At 41.7% G+C, this 23,779-nt stretch overlaps 1 protein-coding gene across 10 annotated transcripts; it reads left to right on the forward strand.

Moving 5' to 3' along the window:
• The first annotated feature begins 361 nt into the window (after positions 1-361).
• On the forward strand, positions 362-23,779 carry zdhhc18a (zinc finger DHHC-type palmitoyltransferase 18a). Of its 10 annotated transcripts, XR_009788919.1 has the most exons (13): positions 362-1,010; positions 1,094-1,254; positions 1,412-1,561; positions 1,719-1,856; positions 1,938-1,989; positions 2,560-2,662; positions 2,765-2,877; positions 3,365-3,470; positions 5,094-5,245; positions 6,019-6,119; positions 7,252-7,407; positions 16,235-16,364; positions 16,457-18,621. XR_009788919.1 is itself a non-coding variant. In XM_061776161.1 (11 exons), the coding sequence occupies exons 1-10, from the start codon at positions 775-777 to the stop codon at positions 6,104-6,106; spliced, it is 1,299 nt and encodes a 432-aa protein (XP_061632145.1). In that variant the 5' UTR covers positions 362-774; the 3' UTR covers positions 6,107-6,119; positions 7,252-8,214. The 10 variants fall into 10 exon arrangements, 5 of the variants coding, with proteins under 5 accessions (XP_061632145.1, XP_061632146.1, XP_061632144.1 ...); XM_061776161.1 differs by lacking the exons at positions 16,235-16,364; positions 16,457-18,621 and having other exon boundaries at positions 7,252-8,214; XR_009788920.1 differs by lacking the exons at positions 6,019-6,119; positions 16,235-16,364; positions 16,457-18,621 and adding an exon at positions 23,641-23,779 and having other exon boundaries at positions 363-1,010.

Here is a 23,779-nt window from a genome sequence, read left to right on the forward strand (position 1 = left end):
GTTTCTTCCATAACACTGAACCTGCAATAACTGTTTGTAGAATGTGGGAGGAAGCTGGAGAGCATGCAAACTCCGCAAAGGGGTACAAGACTCGAACCCAGAACCTCTTGGCTGTGAGCCAGATGTGCTCGTAACTATCTACAGTGCTGCCTGAATGTGAATTCATTTTGAGCAAAATTACTGTAGTGTTTTAAGATTAACGAATACATGAAGAATTGACCATTTGACTATTTTTCTATGACCTAGAAGTGTTATTCATACAAATATTTACTTTAATTATATATATATAGATAGAGAGAGAGAGATTCATCTGTCTGCTCCGTTTCAGCGCCAGATGAATTTACAAGTATGCGGTGACGTCGCTACTTCGTGACGTCGTTTCGTGATCTACGGAAAGCGAGAAGGAACTATTTTTGCCCTGCCGCATCAAGCTGGACGCGAATCTCGTCTGTGCTTCCTTTCGGTTTATATTCTCTGTAATTGTACGAGATTTTTACGACCATTAGCGCGCATTTGTCGATTAACTTACGAAGATGGTAACGGGCCTCGGGCTGACTGGATTTTATATCGTAAAAGTCAATTGAGAAGAAGAATGTCTGTGCAGGTTTGCTAGCCACTGTTAGCATTGATGATGAGAACCATCGGGGGACGCTAACCCCAACAAGCAGCCGTCACTTTTTGCCATGACTCAACCCTGAGCTCGTTTTTCTTCTGGAAGCCCCACTGAGAACATATCGTCGGTCGTGCCTTTATATCTCCCCAGCGAACTCCAGGATGAGAAACTGTGAGTACCGGCAGATCGACCCGCTGGCGCTGTCGGCGACACCCGCTTCTTCGGCTCCGCAGACCACCGACAAGAAAGCGGAGCGGCTGCGGCGGAAATGGGAAGTGTTCCCGGGGAAGAACCGATTTTTCTGCGACGGTCGTGTCATCGTGGCCAGACAGAGCGGCGTCCTCCCGCTGACACTGGGGCTTATTGTTGTCACCTGTGGCCTTTTCTTTGCATTCGAGTAAGAGCTCGAGCCTTGTTTCTTTCTTGGTAAACGTGTCACTGCAAAAATGTTTGATTTATTTCTTTATCTTTATTATCCAGTTGCCCATTCCTGGTGGAACATCTGACAGTCTTCATCCCAGTGATCGGCGGGGTGCTGTTTGTGTTTGTGGTCCTCTCCTTGCTTAGAACCAGTTTTACAGACCCAGGCATCCTACCCAGGGCCACCTCAGACGAAGCTGCAGACATAGAGAAGCAGATAGGTGAGGTGCACAGACAGACGGGGGATGGGGGGGGGGAGGTTTACCATATGGGGACATCTGTGAGGGACTACACTCCCAAACCTAAACAGCTTACGCTAGCATCACTATTTGAAAAGCACAGCAGCAGCTGCACATTTTGCTCATGTTGTCTTTTAAGATACCTCAGGAGCCTCCTCGTATCGCCCCCCTCCACGGACCAAGGAGATCCTCATCAACCAGCAGGTGGTCAAGCTCAAGTACTGCTTTACGTGTAAAATGTTTCGCCCTCCGCGGACGTCACACTGCAGCCTTTGTGACAACTGTGTGGGTAAGGATGTGGTCGGGACATTTTGCAATGCGTTCCATCCCAACTTCACGCGACGTTCGGGTGCATGACTACTCCATAGTTTCTTTGTGCCGTTTGAAAATGCTCGTAATAAAGTGAAAATGTTTCAATGTCCGCTGTGTTTGTGTTTTGTTTGCAGAGAGGTTTGATCATCACTGCCCGTGGGTGGGCAACTGTGTGGGCAGGCGGAATTACCGCTTTTTCTACAGTTTCATCATCTCCCTGTCTTTTCTGACATCTTTCATATTTGGCTGCGTCATAGCACACATTAGCTTGCGTAAGTTCATCACGCTCCATCTCCACTGAGATGACTGTAATATCATCCCAGCACAATACTATGCTGTCTTTTTGTGTGCAGGTTCTCAATCGGGTAAAAGCCTCATCCAAGCCATCCAGGAGAGCCCTGCCAGATATCCTTTTTATGTGCCAACTTTTATTTTTTTGGGCTAATCCAACTATTTTGGAAATGCGTGCGATCTCGGTGGAGTTGGAGCAAGACATAACACAGGCTGTTAAGCCGTTCTCCAGTCTAAGCCAGTGCTTAATAGGATCAGTGTTAGCACACGTCGACGCGGATGGCTTTCAAACAGGAGGATCGCTGCCTCATGTCACTGTGTTGATGTCATCAAATACTGTACGCCTGTTAGTTTTATATTTGGATTTTTGTGTATGCGGTTAGCAGAGTCAAATTAGTAGTTTTGGTAGAGACCAATAGTTTGTGCTTTTTGCATATAGCTTCTTTTATTCACTTATGCTACAAATCTTCCATAATGCAATGGAACAGCACAATGAAGATAGCAGAGATAATGGCAGACAGAAATAAGTAAATATTGTGTTGCTGCAATTTTTTGTAACACTCAAAAATAGGAACACCCGCATCCTCCAATATGATGCAACACAAATGCTGGATCATAAGCTTTTTCTTTACATATGTATTAATTTTCAGACATATGAGCATTTCTTTGACTTTGCTTTTCTACTGTGGTGGAGCTGGTCATTTGTTTCTTCTCCATCTGGTCTATTATGGGCCTCTCAGGCTTCCATACCTACCTAGTAGCCTCCAACCTTACTACCAATGAGGATGTAAGTAAACTTAACACCATATTACAAGAGAATTCAGTTCTGTCCCTTCTTATTTTCTCTTTTCACACAGTCCAATAACTTCTGTCTGTGTTCACTTGATAGATTAAGGGGTCCTGGTCAAGTAAAAGGGGCGCAGAGGACTCTGCGAACCCGTACACTTACAACAGCATCCTAGCCAACTGCTGTGTGACGTTATGTGGGCCCATGCCCCCAAGGTGTGTCCAAGAACCCGCTCACAAATAGGGATATGCATTTTTAAAAATTTCCTTGATCAACTATGGGAACATTAACATCATTTTCTGGGAGAATTATTATTATTCCATCCATCCATCCATTTTCTGAGCCGCTTCTCCTCACTAGGGTCGCGGGCGTGCTGGAGCCTATCCCAGCTGTCATCGGGCAGGAGGCGGGGTACACCCTGAACTGGTTGCCAGCCAATCGCAGGGCACATACAAACAAATTCTTTTTTGTCTGATGCATAACTCGAATTGACAATAAGCTTCTTTTTTTAATCAAATCACCTTTGCCGGTTGCAGCCAATCAATTGACTGTAAACAATAAACAGTATGTTTCACTCGAATAAACTAATAATTATGTTCACTCCTACTCGCAACCTTTGGCCACACAGGTGCGTTTTTTAGTTCAGAGACTTGTTGAACTTGATAGCACAAAACCCAGACGACTGTCTTTTGTGTTCCTCAGCCTGATTGACAGGAGAGGCTTCCTGCCACCTGAGGAGTCCGTCCCCGCTGCTTCTGCCTCAGAGATCGAGCTGCCTTCCTTCGCAGCCAAGAATGACACGAATGTGGTAGGGTGAACCAGACAGTGCCCCCCCCCCCTCCCCCATCCCCTGAGGTTTTTATTTTTTATTAAAAGAATGTCCCCTGCATATGCCTTTCCGTGCTCCACTCATTCAAGTCCATCATTAGTAGTTGCAGACAGATGGAACTTGAAATATGTAAATGTGAAAGCTGGATGAATAATGCCGGTTCTAACCGAAGTAAGGCGCACGCTTGGTATCTGGCAGAAGAATTTAAAGCCGGTGAATAATATAAAAAAAAAAAAAAAGCTTCATATTTGAAGAACACAGTAACGTCTGTGACAACAGTTAAACGCTTTGTACTACACAGACTTTCTGTTGAAGCGGTTTCCAGAACTTGCATGTAAAAAGAAAGCAGAAACACATTCACCAGCCAAAACCTTGTCTAAATGTGTTCAAGTTGCTAGTTGAGCTTGTTGGACTGCCTCACACTCAAAGTATGTATTTTATGATGCAAAACATTCGTTTCAGTTTTGGATACTTGATTGAAGTTGTGCTTGTTTGACTTTTTAGGGAATTTACATGTTGATGGGTCTCCTCTTCCCCAATGCGTTGCATGCAATGTACTGAATATATTAGCACTTTTTTTTTTTTTTTTGCTCATTTGTCATTCACCGTTGTGCATTATTCACTTAAACGCAGTGAACATTTCAGCTTAACATTTTTAAAAAGGCTTTAAAAAAAAAAAAAAAAAGTTTTTCTTAAACATTTTTGTATTTTGGCAATTTGGACTGATTTAAATGCATCATTGCACCTTTAAATTCTTTATATGCCTGTCACACTATATGTACAAAATTCCACACATATTAGTGAATGAGTTAACCACTCAAAAAGGATTTGGCTTGTCATAATAACAAGACATTACAAAACAAGGTACATGAAGGTGAACCGTCCAATCTGTCATATGCACCTTTTAATGCTCACTGTTGTGCTGTATCCATTCCACCCACCAGGAGGAGACCTGTCAGGATTTTTCTTTGTCCTGCACAGCCTGAAAAACAGTGCAGCATATATCAGGTGGATGGTAAGCAGAGAGGGTCATTCACATCACCACCCGCTGTCTTTCTTCCTTCCATGACGTGCTGCCGACTTTGTTTCTGTGCAAATCAAGTTTGGTCCGATTTTGTGATTGCTTTGTCTTGACGTTTGGATGTCTTCACTAACACGTTAAGTGTGCATGCTTCACTGCCGTTTGTTCTCCTTGAAATTCGTGTCCACTCAACCGAGTTGGAGCTGGATGGCGGGCACATTTGATGCGTTGGCGCTACCGTGTCCTGTCCTCTCTGGATTTGGATAAAACGGTGTCTTGTTCACACACGTCTATGTCACATCTTACTGTGCACGCATGGTGACGTAAGCAAACGCCTTACGTCAGGAAGAGTTGCAGCTTCACATCCATCATCATCTTGTTCCACATGGTCGCCTTCTGTGCGCACTGTCTGCATTTAACGTTCCTTCATGCGTCTCAACAGACTTTTTATATCAAGCTGTCGTCAGTGTGATTACTGCCCACATAATGCTGGATGGCATCCAAGCTAACCCAAGTAACTTTATGTGAACAATACTCCTTTGTCTGCTCTTGACTTTTGCTTTCTCTCCCTTTTCGCATAGTGCACACAGAGCACCAAAGACGTGCTCGAGAGGATGCTCTACTCCTCCGCCTTTCACGGTCTCTGCCTTCCTGGCACCCCAAAGACGACCCTTGTGGGCCTGGAGGTCACCAGTGTCCCGGGCCGCGCACCGGAGACGTCACCCACAGCGAGGTGCTCGCACCAGCCCGCCGCCACTCCGTGCTCGCCCTTCTCCAAGAGCAGCACGAGCGACTCGATGCGCTCCATCAACCCGGCGTTCCGTTTGGCGTCTCCTTCGCCCTCGCTCGGTCGAGCCACACTGGTTCTCGGCGAGGCGCCCGACGTCGGCTTTATCCCATTACCTTGACGGTATCCAACTTGGAGGTCTCGTGGGAGCTTTTTTTCCCACAAGTGCTTCTGCTGTGTGGTCCTGTTTGGTACTTCAGTATTGACTTCAAACTTGACAAAAGCACAAGTGGACATTTAACACTTTTAAGACACCCCAGCACATGCCACCCCACCTTTTACAGTACAGAACCTCCAGCCATAGAGCTTTAATTTCCTGCTCACATCTTATGCAAAGCACTCCTAAAACCTTTGAACAAATGTGAGTTTCTGGAAACGAATTCTTACTGGACTCGACTGTGATTCAGTTAAGGAATAAACCTTGAGAGAAGTCCTATAAATCTGACTTTGACAGGCTTTTGATCAGGGGTTCCCAACCGATTTCAACCTGATCACCTGCAATGGTGTGACCTAAAATTCGGGAGGTGCAAAACAAAAACGTTTTGGAGCTAATTCAAAAACTCAAAACATTTGGTCATAATTAAAAAAAACAATAATTACTCTTGGTTTCTCCACATTCCAAAAACATCCATGTTAGGTTGATGGAAGACTCTTTAAGTTGACCATAGGTGTGAATGTGAGTGTGTCAATGGTTGTTTGTCTATATGTCCCCGGTCTAGGCTGTACCAGCTCAACTGCGACCCCGAGGATAAGCAGTCAAGAAAATGGATGAAATTTAAGAGTTGCAGTAGGCCGAAGACAGAATAACACAACACCGTCCGTAGGTTTGTTTTCATATTTCCGTGATTTCCAAAGGCCCAGTCGCGGCCACTTACCAGTTTGCCACCTGATGTTTGGGAACCCTTGCTTTAGGCGGACAGCTAAAATTTCTGAATTAGAGGGCAAGATTTTTAACTTGTGTATATATATTGTGGTTTTGTCATCTGTTCTACATGTTTTGTGCATTATGGCACCTGACAGACAAATTACATTTGCAGTATTTGCCATGATGGCTAAAGTGAAAGGATGTTTTTTTTTCTTTTTTTTTTTTTTTCCTTTCCCCCCCATGGTTTTTAAGGTGTGCTGCAAGCATTTTTTAAATCTGAAAGCTTTCCATCATTGCAGTCATTGACTCGAAAATATCAGTCTCCCCCCCCCCCCCCCCCAACTACTTATTTGCATTGAATTTGTATTAAATATAAATTAAACAAACCATACATCTGCTGGGCCTCGAGAGAAATGTTTAAAAACAAGCCTCAGTTTTCTGTTGCAAGTTGACAGCATATAAAAACTGAGTTATGTTGTCTTTGGAATGCGGACGAGGTGCATCACCCATTATTTATAATGTCTTTGTACTTTGTGTTTGTATGGTTAACACATCTGCATCACAGTTCTGAGGTTTGGGATTTGAATCTTGACTCGGCCCCTTCTGTGTGGAGTTTGCATGTTCTCCTTGGGCTTGTGTGGCTTTGCTGCAGGTACTGTACTCCTGCTACTTCCCACATTCCATAAAAAAAACGTGCCGATTAGGTTAATTGAAGATTAAATTGTCAATAGATGTGATTGGTTGTTTGTCTATATGTGCCCTGCGATTGGCTAGTGACAAGCCCCGCCTCTCGCCCAAAGCCAGCTGGGATAGGTTCCAGCTCTTGCGACCCTAAATGGATGGCTGGATCGACTTGTTGGTGTAGTTCGAAACGTGACCTGTCACATGTGATGATGAACTTTAGTTTTCGCCACTAGGGGCCAGGATTGTGCCGTCTGCTTATGCAGCACTTCTTAGTCACACGAGTAGGCCAAAAGGCCTTCATGTATATGTGCATTAAAGCTGCACATAGATTTGGCGTCAAGTCTGACTGAAGCTGTTAATAAAACAATCACTTTGACCTGTGTTGTTCCTCTCCTATCCCCAGAATGATTTTCCCAACTGCGGTGACAGTAAATCAGCGATAGTTGGCCTCATGGAAACAGTGAGGAGGCGCATGTTGAGCACACGTGTTCAAGGGTGCGTTTGAAGTTTGATTTCACAATGTGGACAACAGGCGCCCTCAAAGTAAACTGCAAGACAGGTGAGGAATGTGTGTGTGTGTGTGTGTGCGTGTTGCTTAGACACAGTGTATGCATCGTACAACATCTCATGGTCATCCCCCAGCACGAGAAGAGATCCGATCATTGTGGATGAGATTTTCTTTTCTTTGGGAGGTGCCATCCAAAGCTGAACATCACGTTTCAATGGCACAACTGGTTTTGCTTGGCACCGCTCATGTCCCAATCTTTATTCGTTGCCCACTTACGCCTGCCTGTAATTAGCCAGCTTGAGAAGCAGAGGAAAATCTGTCGGGAGGCTGACGGTCTGAGGTCAAGGTTTGACTGCACTCAACTGTCAGGGCACATTTCAATAGTTTTGTTTTCTAATGTCAATAGTTTGTCAGCTGTTGTAAGTGTTTGATGAGTTTGTGGCAAGTGAGGGGCACTGCCATGAACTGATAAAAGTCAAGAACCTTCCCCAAAACAAGTACTTTTAGTAGATGTGCATTAGCCATTCGACAAATAAGAAATTCTAAGTGGACTCTGTAATTGTGGCCTTAACCGAATAAACCGCTCCATAAGTAAAGCGTTAAATTGTTTAGACTCAACGTCAAAAGAATTTACATGTTACAACATTCAAAGCACATTTTATATCAAGCCTCTTACTGGACTGTGAGGACAAGGACCTGAAATTTGATAACCTTTATGGATTTATGTAAACACTCACTGTTATACGACCACTGCACTTCAAAAGACTCCATGGTAAAGTCTTGCCCGTTTGGCAAGCGGTTTATCACAGCCAAACGTAAAACAGATGGAGAGACTTTGGCTTGGTCCCTTGCTGAGGGAAAATGCCAAAACTTCACAGACTCAGCAGCTGCGTTGTATTTTGAAGCAGCGGCCTCGGTTGCCAAGAGGAATACAAATAGCTTGCAAGGAGATTGACAATGGCTCGATTTAACATGACAGCATGGGCATAAGGTGGCCTTTCGGCGCAATGGCCGTGCTCGTCATCGGCCGTTTTGGTGTGGCCGCAGGTGATTATTCGTTTGCCGAAGTGGGTCGTGCTCTTTACGCCTCGAACTGGCGTAGTAGAGGCAGGAAAGGCCACCCAGTCAGCCAGACCAGTGGCCAGCTTTTAGAATAAGAGGGTGCGCTAGAAGTTAAAATTGGATGACTTTTTATAAAAGAAGAGCTTAGATCAGGCAGACGCTTTGGCTTGGTGGTTGGATAAGTGCTGAGCTTTGCTGGTTCAGTTCCACAATTCTAAAGAGACATGCGGGATGATTTCAGTCTCTCACACTTTTTGTCTGACTGAACTCAAAATGTTGGTTATAGCTGCGCACTGTAATTTAAATCCAATACAAGATCTGCCTTTTCAAGCCAAAATATAATAAAAAAAAAAAAAAATGCTGATGATATCGAGGGTCAGCTCGCTGGGCTTCTGAGGGCAAGTTTGAAATCTGAGTGGTCAAAGAAACAGTCCCATTGCTAATCCTGTATAAATTACTTTAGCTAGCAGTACTGATTCTGAAGGCCCTTGGCAAATTTGTTTGACATGGCAACACTGAGGCTGAAATCTGATTGGTCAAAAAAAATTAAATAAAAAAAAAAGTCACATCTACATGTACTGGAAGCAGTGCAGCCAAGAGAATTCACTACAAAATGAAAAGAATAGACTTCTGGGAATACATGAATATAATTTCATGAACCAAATATTTAAATTTAGGCTGTAAATGTTGGTTAATGCATCTGATACTGTTAAAGCCAGCTGAGCAAGGCTTTGCTGGCCCTGAGCACTTACAGCTGGTTTTGATTGCTGCTGTTAGGTTCTTAAGTTTTGCACCATTTTTTGATGACCTTTTTTTCAGCGACAGCATGTTGACTGTAAACTACTGTGGGACACAATTTGTCGTGACCCGATCCATACAAGGAATGGAGAAATGGATCATAAAAGTGGGGGAAAAAAGATAGCATTGTTAATAGTAAGGCTAATTTGCATGTTGGATTAAACTGATTGTGGTGCGTCCCACAGCTGTGGGGAAACAAAGTTATGTCCAAAGCAGCAAGGGTCCTTGAAGATTTAACGTAGTTCACTACCCCTTGTACATTCTCCTTCTTTTTAAAATGTTCATTTTATTATATTCTCCTATTTCATTATTACTCATAGAAAATGAAAATGCAAAACACATTTGTGGAGTCAATCCTTTTTGAGCACTCACGAGATATGCCGAAGTGTTGCATGAAAATCGCGCACAAAGTTCGAGTTTCAAGCTTTTGTGGGGCCTTGTTGCACACGTTCCTCGAAAGTTTTGGTGAAATTCCATTTTGCGAAGTTTCAATGTACAACTTAACTGAAGGGAACTCTGACAGTGTTAATCAAAATGGAAAATTATCATTTTAGCAAAGGCAGATTTTTTTGGGGGGGGGATTCAGCTTTTTGTCACAATTGTCAGGTTTGGTTGTGGTGGAGCACAGATAAGAGGTGGACCCAAACGCACAGAAGCAGGGAGGCAAGACAGGGGAGCAGGAGTAACCTAAAAAAAAAAAAAAAAAGAAGGTATTTATTTGCAAAAGGGGTAAACAAGGCACGTGGCAAACTCAAAAATACCACGCACAACGGAAAACATGACATGACTCGGGGCAGGTGACACTGTGACATCAACAATGAACCGACATGGACTGAAATAAACAAGGGGAACTTAATCCTGTCACAGCAAACTGACAAGACAACGAGGCACACCTGGATAAGACATGAGTGGCTGAAGGAAGCTGATTGGTAGATACAAGGAACAGGACTGACAAGAATTGGTCCGGAAGAAATCCTCATGTGTAGACGTGACAAGAAAAAGGGACATTGGGAAAACATGACATAAGATCGAACAAACACTAAATCTAATCAAAACAAAGTCAAAAAGAGATCATGACACTTTTTTGTTGGAGCTAAATAATTTGTGTTGGTGTATGAGCACCATAGTAAAAAAGCGGGGCACAACAATCACTCTCTTTTTGTTTTCTTCAAACAGTTCATTTATTGACTTCCTGTAGGAAATGATGACTCAAAGATTGTTACAGTAGTCAAGATACAGTAAGGAGCCCTCTCGACGTCCTACTAGCAGACTAGTAAAAATAAGAAAATACATAAATAAAATAATTAAATACATATTTAACAATCAGACAAAACAACACTTTAAGATACATACACCAAGATAGATACTAATGTGACCTAATCCAACAGTTTGGGCCGTTACCCCTAACACAAAAAGAGATTTGCAGATTTTATCAAATGATGTGGCATTAGCAGCCATGGTCAGACTATCTTTTTCCATTTCAAACAAAATGAAGCACCTCCTTTTTTGTGGAGGGCGGTGGGATAGCTCCACCGACAGTCCTGAGTCTCCTTGGCCAAACCAGATTTCTGTTGTAGTACCAATCCTGACCTGTGAGAGGCAGCATGGTGCCACAGGCCATCCAGACTTGCATGTAATATAAATAAATATATAGAGAAAAAAGATAGAAGAAGCTAGGTTAGGTGTTAACATGTCTGCTTAGTGCATTGTGCTTGCAAACTCTTTTCCTTGTCACTTCCTTGTGTTAAACGATTTGTGTTTACAAACACTCAACACAATCAGTTGCTCCTCAATTTGTAGTCCGGCAACAGCTGGAGCTTCAGGTAGCTTCCTTGGATCTGTTTTCACGTCACAACTCGGTGTTGCCCTCACACAAAAGAATCATATTGAAAATGTTTAACATTTATGATTGTCGGTCCTCTGGAAAAACCTCATGGTTAACGCATCCGACACCAGAGGATAATCGCTTGGGATAATATTTCAGAGACCTCCAACAAGCCTTGGTTAACTTTGATCTGAAAAGAGGAAAAATGGTCAAATTAGGCTCAATTAACGATTGGTGTGTAAAGCTTCCCCCCCCCCCTGTAACCCAATACAGCTCACCATCCCTCAAAAAAACCAAAACAAGTTGCGATGCTCACTCCCCTTCAGCGAGCCACATTTGCCCTAGTGTCGCGTGTGCAGTTGCCAAAAAAAAAGTGACTCACACCCAAAGTTAGTTTTCGTCACTTCATGCTGTTTTAACATCGAAAGTGTCAAGTGTCACTGTACTGTGCGGTGAGGCAGCAGGTAGTTCAGCCTGACTGGAAGGAATGGTGTCTGCCCCTGTAACTGAAACGAGAAGCTACGGAATCCAGTGGCTAATTTTCTCTTGGCGGCTAACGTTTCTCATAGCTGAACTGCAGAACAACCAAATAACATACTGCTCTTCTGCAACAACAAAATGTCTCCAACCAATGTTTTTTTTTTTTTTTTTTTTTTATTTTCGGCCTCCATTATGTTTGGCTAGAGTTAAAATAGATGCAATATGTTTAGAAATGTGTCCCGCTGAGCCCAAGTGTGCCTTGCTAATTTGCTTTCGTATGCATATGCGTTTTTGTCACGTGTGTAGTGACATCAAGGGAATGCAAAAGAACATCCAAAGAAATCAGCCAAGATATCAGGAAAAGAATTGTGGACTTGCACAAGTCTGTTTCATCCTTGGGTGCAATTTCCAGATGCCTGAGGGTGCCACATTCATCTGTTCGAACAATTATACGCAAGTATAAACACCATGGGAATGTCCAGCCATCATACTGCTCAGGAAGAAGACAGGTTCTGTGTCCCAGAGATGAACGTGCTTTGGTCCAAAATGTCCATATCAATTTAAGAAGAAAAGCAACAGACCTTGTTAAGATGCTGGCTGAAGCTGTTAAGTGTGTGTCATTATCCACAGTGAAACGAGGACATTGCTGACATGGGCTGAAAGGCCACTCGGCAAGGAAAAAGCCCTTATTACACCAAAAGAAACCAAAAAAAGACAGATCACACAAGGGCAAAGACTTGAATTTTTTGGAGACGCGTCATGTGGTCTGACGAAACTAAAATTGAACTGTTTGGCCATAATGAGCATCGTTGCATTTGGAGGAAAAAAGAGGGAAGCTTGCAAGCTTTCTGCAACTGAGTGAGCAAAGTACTGGGTGAAAAGATGGGCCGGGTTGACTGCGAGAAAGCTGATGGATGCTGAGTCACTATAAGGGCATGACCAGACATAACACATAGCTCCCTATGTTTGCCACGAAAGGGATAATGTTCCCTAAAGCTTTTGTTACCGAAAAGGAAGTTGATTGCAGAAAATCACTGCATTTGACAAAGGGAAATGTACAGTAAAAATCTGTGTGCGTGTGTGTGTGTTTATTTTTTTCCTGACTCTAAAACATGACGTCGGATGTCTGAGCTCCAGCTGCTATTCAAAGCCTTGCCGCTTATAACGCACAGCAGCTTTTGGCCATGTGTGCTTCGTGTGCCTTTTTTCCCCCCTGCTGCTTGTGAAAGTCAAACCTGCCCCACATAACATGAATCTTCTGAACTAATGACAAACCGCATCTCACCCAGACGTTGCTTTCTTATCTGAGGATAAATACTGTGCTCCTCTTGAGATACGAATGACCCGACTTGGGAGTTTTTCGAGAGACGACCTGTCATCCGGACGATTATTATTATTATTATTTTTTGCTTTGACTTGCGAGGAAAAAAGTTGAGATATGAGCGCTGTATGGTTGCAGTGAACTTAACTCACTTCACAACAAGCAGAAGTTGAGCAGATAGTGACCAAATCTGTAAAAATAACCTGTTTAATACTTGGAAGTTTGCTGTCACACTAAATTGCACGTTGTGTATTTACAACAACCACATAACTTTGCCTTAAAATCCGCTAGCTTAATGCTAACACATACTGGGAAACACCAAAGATGGGCTCACGAATAATAGCCTTGCTGTTGTGGTGTTATAACCCTTCAAACAACGAATATTTGGACACAAATGCTGGAGCAACACTTGGACAAATAATATAACAATGCTCAGAGCCATGCATTCTTTATCCTCTGTGATGGGTTACTGAGGAGATGTGACCAGTTCCATGTACAGTATAGCCGTACGTCTGTATTATATTAAACCCAGGTGGCCAAGGCGCGCACATCAGAAGGAGCACCACAATTCCCATTGAATTGAAGCAAAAACTGTGGCAAAAGCTGTTTCATTTCTTTACATTCTATTTAATTATAATTGTTTTTTTCATCTGTTAGACTACGACTTCCGCGTTGGGCACCGTTTCCTCCAATCCAACGTAAGCGCTAGTGACGTTTGGCTATATCAAACGACACAAAGTAGTCACATGACCGCACACTATTGGGCTCCGCGAGCATACTGTAGATATAAACACTAGAAACGCCAGCCCGGCTAATCGACGTGCCTACGTGGCGGTCATGTTGGGAAGGTTGTTGTTCCCAGAGAAGGCAACGGTGCGCGACTGTTTACATTTCAGATGAGCTCCCATGCATTTTAGTATTTGTCTGGCACTGTCTGCCCAAACGGGGATATTCCAGCCCACTTCTTTAAGATGAGAAAACCCATTGCGGTAAATTGCGGATGTTTTGGTTGTTATTTTGGCTGTACATTTTAGCCCAGATTAGCCCTATTTTATGGTCATAAAAAGTAATGGTAAAACATGCATCTTTTGGGGTATGTGCTAATCACGCTCACACACACACACACACGCACACACTGCGCATTCACGTTGAGGTTTTTGTACTTTATTTAAGGTTCATGCTAACTAAATCAAGTTACCCACAATTTACGCAGTACTTTCCACTGAGTACTTTCTTACTCAAGTAATTTTTGGGAGGACGACTTTTTACTTTTACTTGAGTCACATTACTTTCAAATGACAGTACTCTTACTTGAGTACAATATTTGGCTACTCTACCCACCTGTGATTAATCTATAAATCGGATTAAAAAAGAAATTATGAATTTTCATCCCTTTATTATAAAAAAAACCCCAGGACTTTGTTTCAAATTGTCAGTGAAGAAAATGCACAAACATGAATTGATTATGATTCAGCTACTGGTTAAATAGGAAAATAGGCAAAAAATGTTGATAACTGATTTCCAAAGTGAAAGCAGATGTTTGCAAATGTCTTCTTTTCATTAAACACAAAGCTGATCAGACTACAGAAATCTGAGAATATTAACTGGTGAGAGGCTGAAATTCCGAGGATTTGGACAAGCTTAAGTTAAACAAGGTCTATACGTGATTAGTCGATTATCTAAAGTTGTTGATTAATTTGATAATAGATGAATGGATTCATTGTTGCACCTATAGTTATGTACAGTATATGTTGACGTTATGATGTGGACCGTGTGTTTTGAGCTGCAAAAGTTAGGGAACCCCTGCTTGAAGCACGTAATGGCATCCAGATGGTTCCTCACGATGTAGCTGACGCATCCCCAGGGGGCCCCCCTGGAGGTGATATATACAAAATGAGGATAATGAGCTGAGAAATGTGCTGCGACAGATTTATTTATGTTTTTATATATTTGTTTTACTGCTTGCTCACTTGGTTGGCTGTTAAAACTGTGAGGTTGGAAAAATGTGCTTCTGCTCTTAAAAATCATTTAGCCAACCTGGACTGGGATGATCCTAACAGATATGGCTTGTGGGGAATTTATCTGGAAAGATCCCACTGATTTGAGTGGCTCCCGTATTTTGCTCGGGCTCAGAGTTGGTCTCCCGGCGCCGGGAGGGCAGCGGGGTGCGGGAGTTCTGGGAATGAAACCGGAGCTCCCTGCTAAATAGGGGTTCCCCTCTCACTTCTGGTAAACTCTGCAGAGGTTGAAAGGAGTCTGGACTCCCCTTCTGGAAGTTTTTCATATGCAACGTCTCGCAGCGGGGTCACGTGTTGGGAAAACGGCACAACTAGTATATTTTATTTTTACACTTTAATGATATTCTTGGCCCGGTGTCTGTGCTTTGCGGATAGCTGTACGGAAGGGTCATATACGGAGCCACGTAGGGCGAAAAGTAAAGCGACATGGGGTTTGTTTTCTAAAAACACTTATACAGGGTCATTATGAGACGGCTGTACAGTATGGTTTGCCCTCCTGTTAAGGAATCTGTCCAAGTAAGATCCCAGCCAAAGAGAGCGAGCTGAAGGACTTTTAAGAGCGAAGCAATAAATTCCTCTCTTTGACACAGCCTCACCTATAACTCATTCGTCCACAATCCACATATGTGCTTGGCGAGCTTTTTGGCTTTCAGTGGGAAATAAAGCGACATTTGACACGAATAAAATATGGGCCTGACACACAGCCAGAATCTCTTCACTCCTCTGATGTGCCGTAGAAAAGCTGCAGAGTTGATTTATTGCGAATTTCATCGCAACTTCTAAAGGAATTTCTTATCTCGCTAGACCACTGTTTGCTTTCTTTCTACAATGGCCTCACTTTGCGGATAGCTGTACGGAAGGGTCATATACGGAGCCACGTAGGGCGAAAAGTAAGGGTTCAAAACACACAGCTTATATTCAAAGGGTTGTTTTTCCCCCCCGTCTCCTTTCAGCGAGTAAAATTAACCGGTGTTACATAATACATAGTCCAAAGCTATACTTGACCGTTGAACTTTAGAGCACTTCAACTATGCAATAACAAGTCAAGACTGTGTGGCCCTCCAGAGCAAAGAAATAAACTAAGTAAAACAACAAGAAATGTAAGTTTGACATTAAACATAGTTTTTACACATTTTGTAAACTCAGTATTTGAAATTGAGCGATAATTGGCGGTGTTATTAGGCTTCAAAATGATGTGAATTTTTTTGGAACACCCAGTATGACTAAAAAATTAAAAAAGTATAAGAATAAAATTAAAAATAGGATTAACTCACACACACACACACACACACACACACAATAAAATGTGTGGAAAAATAAGGCCCGCAAAAAAATCATTTGTCTTTTTTTTTTTTTTTTTTTTTTTAATGACAGGCTTTATTTTTACCACACTGGTTTGGGTAAAACCCAGGGCTGGTGTCATGCGTTGTTGTGAACACACTTCTGAACACTCCTGTAATTAATCAAGCAGCCACTCTTGACGTCAGCAGCGCGGCCCGCTTGCGTAAGCTTTCTCCACTCTCCCATAGATTTGTCTTCTGGGGCCACCCCTAAAAGTAAACGCCGCTCTTATCGCACCTTCTCTGTGTGTGATAGGAAAGCGGGCGTAGGTCCGGATGTTCCAGGCGGACCGGTCAACTCAACCTGCGTTTGGAGCACAGGTGCCGTGGCCGAAGGGACTACTAAACAAACTTGTATTAGTATCTCTCAAAACAAATGTGCGCATTGGGCAGAACGTCACAAGTAAACAATAGCAGTTGCCTCTCAGCTTGGCAGGTCAAAAGATACAAATGCCAATTATGCCTAAGACTTGTTCTTCGTGTATAACATGTATGTGGTGTGCTAATAAAATACTTCCACCACTGACGTCAGTGAGAGTTGTTTGAGAACGGGTTGTGGTGGAACACATTTTTTACTTCCTCCACGACAAGCACAAGTTGACAGAAAAGCAAAATCTGTCTCTTCACCGCCACGTGCACCGTTCTTGATCATTTTCAAATACTTTCCCAGGGTTGAGACAGAAATTGTTAAATGCTCAATTTGTCTAGGGTGTGTTTAAATCCGAGCAACCTCACCGCGCCTACTAGACTCACAGTGTCACCTGTCTCGGATCAGGTAGCTTGTCAGCTCAGGGATAAATAGAGGATCCAGTGACTCTCGTGCCAGTCGTTTAGTGCACGGGGCAACGACCTTTTTTCAAACTGTTACCAGTTTGGTGCACAGTTCTGAAAGGACTCAAATTACCTTTATGTGTTGTCATCAATAATTAATAATATTCTTCTATGAGACGACACTGATCCCGTTCATGATTTATTACAATAATTATCAAAAATGTTTAGCAAGATATGAAACAGACCTCAATATGGAGCTCTTTATTTCGATAAATCTCTGCCAGCGTTTACATTTTCAGACGGTCACTTGTACAACATACCTGGACAATCACAATGTCCCATTACTGGTGAGCTGTTTTTATTTTATTTTTTCGAACGTGACACCTCGTGGATGACATGGTGTCAAGTGAAACAGGGAATTGTTCATGCTATAAATACAATCTAGTGATAATAATGATATCACACGTGTATTGTTGTGGTCTTATGAATTTGTCATGTGATATTTATTCTCTGAATTGAATTGAACAAAAATATCATCCTGTAATAATCTGATTGTATTCTCATAACACAATTCTTCTTTTTGTGTGTGTAATCGTTGAATGTTATTCTTGTAAGACATGTTTTCTCAAAACATGACAACTTCATTCTCTTATGTTGACTTTTTCCTCATGACTATTCTCATGACATTCTGACTTTATTTTCTTGTATTATGAAAATATTTGTCTCCTAATAGTACAACTTTAATATGGCAACTGTATGACTTTCCCATAATTTTATTTATTTATTTTTTTCGTGTGTGTGTGTGTGGTGCGATACTAAAGGCCCGCGGGCTAGATCTGGCCCTTCACATCCTTTAATGTGGCAGGCAATAGCTTTTTATCATTTTGTGTGTGTGTGAATTCTGTTCAAAACTAGTTGTCAGTCATAAATATTATAATTGGGTCATTCTGGAATTGAAGGACATTTTCTGTCCAACCTGTGGACAGAAAAAAAAAATCTATGCACTGCATATAGAAACATGCACTTTTACTGTATGTAAATGCCAGTTGTACTAAGACAAACTGTAGCTGTAGTAAAAGTGATACGTAAATATGATTTTAAATACCTAATATTTCTTGAGCACACCTAAAATGTATTTTTTTTTTCCTCCCGCCCCTCCCTCTTGATGACCAACGTACGTACCGAATGTAACAGAACAAATAAGTTTTGGAATGATTTTGTTGATGTCTTCCTTGTAGTTGTTAAAACATTTTGTTTTGTCACAGACATCATTTAAATAGTAGTAACTGTGTGCTGAGATAGTGTCTCTCAACATAAAAGCAAACCTGTTTTAAAAACCTTTTTAGCCAGCTAGAGGAAAAGGAAAAAAGAGCGAGCGACATGACATCATCAAGCTAATTGCGCTGACAATGAACAGACGTAAGGTAAATTCTTTCTTCTGTTTTACATATTTTTTTTCTTTTTTTTCAGCCATACTTGAATACGTCACTCAAACCAACTCAACCCTGTTACTCATCTGCAAAAAAAAAATTATGTCAAGATTTTTCTTTTGTTATTATATAGCTAAGTTTGTTCTTGACCAGTTAGCATGCAGCTAACACAGCTAGCAGGTCCGCTTGAGCATAAACTCTAACGTTAGCACTGATTTCCAAACCTGTTACTTGCAACCCTGTTATTGTAATTAATTAGAATAACAGTACAATTGAATTAGTATTTTAATAAAATGTGACTTCATTTAATTGTAAAGGATTTATTCAGCAGCATTTTCTTTTCGACGAAATAAAATACTGTACCGTATCTTTCTCAGGGAATTGCGTCGATCGCAACTGGACTATTCCGTTTGTCTTCGAAGACGTTTCGCCTCTGATTCAAGCAGGCTTCATCAGTTCTTCTTCAAATGTTGACTGAAGCAATAAAAACACGCCATGAGTGTTTTTATAGCATAATAATTTGCACAGTTCAAACTGCTGGTGAACTTGACTGCAGCCTTCATTTCCTAAAAAGATGAAAAGAAATATGAAGAAAAAATGCATGTTATAGCTATTTAATAGAGGGGTCTCTTTTTAACTGGTGAATAAGAATTGCGATACTATATCAGGGAAATTCAGAAAATACATATTAGAGACAATTTCGATAAAAAGGATAAAAGAATCAGTTGAACTACACAGAACAGATAAAGGTGGGGGGAGTTTACGATAGACACGAAACTTCTGATGTTGATGTTGATGATACATCAAAGGTGAGTAAATGTAGTTATTTGCTTTCCACAATCATTACTTTATAGACTTCTAAAGTAATGATTAACTGTACATTTCTAATAAGCCTAAAGGCAAAAAAATTATACTGTATATGCAACCCCAATTCCAATGAAGTTGGGACGTTGTGTTACACATAAATAAAAACAGAATACAATGATTTTCAAATCATGTTCGACCTATATTTAATTGAATACACTACACAGACAAGATATTTCATGTTCAAACTGATACTTTACTGTTTTTAGCAAATAATCATTAACTTAGAATTTTATGGCTGCAACACATTCCAAAAAAGCTGGGACAGGGTCATGTTTACCACTGTGTTACATCACCTTTTCTTTTAACAACATTCAATAAAAGTTTGGGAACCGAGGACACTAATTGTTGAAGCTTTGTAGGTGGAATTCTACAGCTTCAGCTGTTCAACAGTCCGGGGTCTCGTCGTATTTTACGCTTCATAATGCGCCACACATTTTCAATGGGAGACAGGTCTGGATTGCAGGCAGGCCAGTCTAGTACCGGCACTCTTTTACTACGATGCCACGCTGTTGTAACACGTGCAGAATGTGGTTTGACATTGTCTTGCTGAAATAAGCAGGGGCATCCATGAAAAAGACGTTGCTTGGATGGCAGCATATGTTTCTCCAAAACCTGTATGTACCTTTCAGCATTAATGGTGCCTTCACAGATGTGTAAGTTACCCATGCCATTGGCACTAACACAGCCCCATACCATCACAGATGCTGGCTTTTGAACTGATAGTTCTTTTCCTCTTTGGCCCGGAGAACACGACGTCCACAATTTCCAAAAACAATTTGAAATGTGGACTCGTCGGACCACAGAACACTTTTCCACTTTGCATCAGTCCATCTTTGATGAGTTCGGGCCCAGAGAAGCCGGCGGCGTTTCTGGGTGTTCTTGATAAATGGCTTTTGCTTTGCATAGTAGAGTTTCAAGTTGCACTTACGGATGTAGCGCCAAACTATATGTACTGACATTGGTTTTCTGAAGTGTTCCTGAGCCCATGTGGTGATATCCTTTACACATTGATGTCGGTTTTTGATGCAGTGCCGCCTGAGGGATCGAAAGTCACGGGCATTCAATGTTGGTTTTCGGCCTTGCCGCTTACATGCAGTGATTTCTCCAGATTCTCTGAACCTTTTGATGATATTATGGACCGTAGATGACGAAATCCCTAAATTCCTTGCAATTGTACGTTGAAGAACGTTGTCCTTAAACTGTTCGACTGTTTTCTCATGCACTTGATCACAAAGAGGTGAATCTCCCCCCATCTTTGCTTGTGAATGACTGAGCAATTCAGGGTAGCTCCTATTATACCCAATCATGACACCCAACATGAACATGATTTGCAAACCATTGTATTCTGTTTTTATTTATGTTTAACACAACGTCCCAACTTCATTGGAATTGGGGTTGTACTTTCTGCCATGATGCAGTTATTATTTATTTTGTTGCCTGAAGCCAAATCCAACCCTTTATTTTTAATTTTTTTTCTTGATTGGTGTTGTGCGTGACTATAAACCTTTTCAGATTATTATGAAAACAAATTCCAAATGTAACCTTCAGCCCAGTCTATAAATAAGATTTATTATCCTATAATAAATGGTAAATATAAAACCGCTCATGTTGGTGTGTGCATGCATGACTCACTCTGTCATGGGACAGTGAAGAAACCTGATAATGTCAAGCGGCTTAATATTTATCTGCCCTCTTTGCGCTTTTACCGTGTGTTTCACATTCAGGTGAAATGCAGCTTTTCTTTCCCAGGATGCGCAGCTGCCGCTCGGTGGGCTATTTATAGTCTTTATGACGCAGTGGCCGCCTCGCGCCGCGACCGTCAGACCTACGACACATCTGTCCAGATGACACGGATGGATGCTGTTGCCATAGTGATGTGATTAGGTTGTGAGGATTAGGAGAAAAATCTTCCATGGGGACCAAAAAGTCCCGTCCTCCTGGATGTACGCACATGTTTGAGGAAAACATTATGACGTGTGTGCTCAAGTGTTTCTGTGCGTCTGTTTTATTGCAGCGTCACTAAAAGCTAACACAGGTCAATCCCAAAATGAACTTCACTCTCTCGTAAACATTTTACAGGTGCACTTATGTGCCGTGTGGACTGATATGAGCGCAGGTTTTTATTTTTTATTTTTTATCTGTAGTTCAATATGCGGGACATTTTAAAAAGAGGAAATTACTCTTACTCGTCCCCTGCATTGCTCATTGGTAAACAAAACTGTGAAGGAGTAATGTCTGCCTTTGTGTTGGGATTATCATTGAGGGCTCTCGTCGGCATTTACTGGATTTTATCTTGGCTTCCCTCCAACAAGAATCAATGCAATATAAAGTACAGGAGTTATGAGAGGACAAGTACAATGTGTTATGTGAGACTGAGAGTGTTGTGGAAAAAGAGAAGCTTAAACGTCAGCACGATGGAACCTTTTCATCATAAACTCTTACACAATTATAAATGAAGGAGTGATCGTTTTTGCTACCTTAACTAAATACAAAATGCGACAATGACCGATAAAGGGGATGATTGGCTGCCAAGCAACATTTTATAGATTTATTTGCACCCTATCATAGTTCAAACACCGACAGCTTCTGGATTTCAATGAAGTGTATATATATATATATACATATATACACAGTTTCATCTTTCACGTTATGTAGTCCTGTCTGCACACATTTGAGAGGATTAACCAAACAGAGAGGCTGTATTCAAACATTTGCTTCCCAAATCTTTTCAGCTCACAACAACCCAAAATGATCAGAATTTGAATAGTACACCTTCTTTGTCTCCGGTAGTTGGAGCTGCTCTAGTACGACAACAGACAGTCAATTGACAGAGAACACTTTTTAGACATAAAGACATTGACAAAAAAACAGTCACTAATATGTCCCCTGTGATTCGCTGGCAACCGGCCTAGGGTGTACCTAGGCAAACAAACAAATACATAAATGTGTGTTTTTATGTGTTTGTTTGTTTGTTTGTTTGTTTGACTGGTCGCGATGGAGCGATGAGAACGCAAACTCAGCAGGTGTTAATTTTTTACATAAAGAGGGTGGAGGAATGAAGGCGTTTTGGCACGCAGAGCAACACTCTAAATACTCGGAAGAATTCTCTTACATGTGGTGCCGGTGAGGCCCGCAGATATGGTCTTGCAGCAGGGCATTGCAGACGTAAAGAAAAAAACAAAATAAACCAACAACATCCGGCATGCTCTGCAAATATCCCTTGAGTCAACAAAGGTTGAGCGTTGAGTTTGCTCAAGTTGCAAGTCGTTTTGTAACAACGTCTGAGAGTGTAAAAATGTGTAGCAAGACTGTCAAATCTCTTCAAAAACCTTGGGCCAGGCAGTAGGATGGAAGTTGGGTGTTGGTAATGAATTTTCAGGGGATGTTGCTAAAGGCGGCGGCACGGTGGACCATTGTTTACAGCGTCTGCCTCACAGTTCTGAGGATCAGGGTTGAATCCCCGGCCCAGCCTGTGTGGAGTTTGCATGTTCTCCCCGTGCCTGCGTGGGTTTTCTCCGGGCACTCCGGTTTCCTCCCGCATCCCAAAAACATGCGTGGTAGGTTGATTGAAGACTCTAAATTGCCCGTAGGTGTGAATGTGAGTGCGAATGGTTGTTTGTTTAAATGTGCCCTGCGATTGGCTGGCAACCAGTTTAGGGTGTACCCCGCCTCCCGCCCGATGATAGCTGGGATAGGCTCCAGCACGCCCACAACCCTAGGGCGGTAAAAGAAAATGGATGGTAATTTGTTGATAAATTACATTTCCATTCCGTGATGATGTCATTGGGTGATTATACAAAACATTATGAAGTTGACACCACAGCACTGCTCAAATTGACTCACACCCAAAGATACCTTGGACAGGTCCCAGCTCACTTGTGACGAAAATTGATGGATGGATTCCTTTTAGTTTCTTTATCATCACTTTTTTTTTGTAGAAGTCATATAAACACTTCACATTATAGGTTTGCTTTATTCATATTCATCTTGTAATTACAGTGAATCGTTTGGGATTCAACTTGTGGTTGTTGAACTATTTAAACATAAGTAAATTTAGCAGCTAAAAATGTACTTTTGCAGCTGAGTAGACAGGCTGCGTGTTATTGTGAATGTGATTTTTGAGTCATTTAGAAGGGAAGGGCATTAGATTTAGTTTGATTTTATTTTTACTTCTTTAAGTTGCTAAATAGTTTTCAAATACATTTTAAAAGTAAAGCTATATTTGATTTTTATATATATATATATATATTTTCTTAATATCCCTTTTGAAAGGAAAGTTCTGGCAAGTTCTGCAAAGGTGCTGAATTGACATCAATGCTTTGGGGAGTTTTTTATTTTTTTATTTCTTTTTTTTTTCCTTTTGTCCATGAAGAGGTAGAGCAGTGACGTCACGGGGTGGGTGCGTCCACCAGTCCTTTTTCCGCGATGAACCAAAGACGGCAGCCAATCATCGCGCCGTGTGCTAATAAAGGCGGAGCCTCGGCGCCCACGAGACTTTCCTTATGAATCGG

The sequence above is a fragment of the Phyllopteryx taeniolatus genome, chromosome 6 (assembly GCF_024500385.1).
Source record: "Phyllopteryx taeniolatus isolate TA_2022b chromosome 6, UOR_Ptae_1.2, whole genome shotgun sequence".
Classification (NCBI taxonomy): Eukaryota; Metazoa; Chordata; class Actinopteri; order Syngnathiformes; family Syngnathidae; genus Phyllopteryx; species Phyllopteryx taeniolatus.

Coding starts and splice junctions, on each gene's coding strand:
- zdhhc18a (XM_061776159.1), top strand. CDS start 775: ATGAGAAACTGTGAGTACCGGCAGATCGACCCGCTGGCGCTGTCGGCG. Junction 1,011..1,093: donor GGCCTTTTCTTTGCATTCGA/GTAAGAGCTCGA, acceptor TTTATTATCCAG/TTGCCCATTCCTGGTGGAAC. Junction 1,857..1,937: donor CATAGCACACATTAGCTTGC/GTAAGTTCATCA, acceptor TTTTGTGTGCAG/GTTCTCAATCGGGTAAAAGC.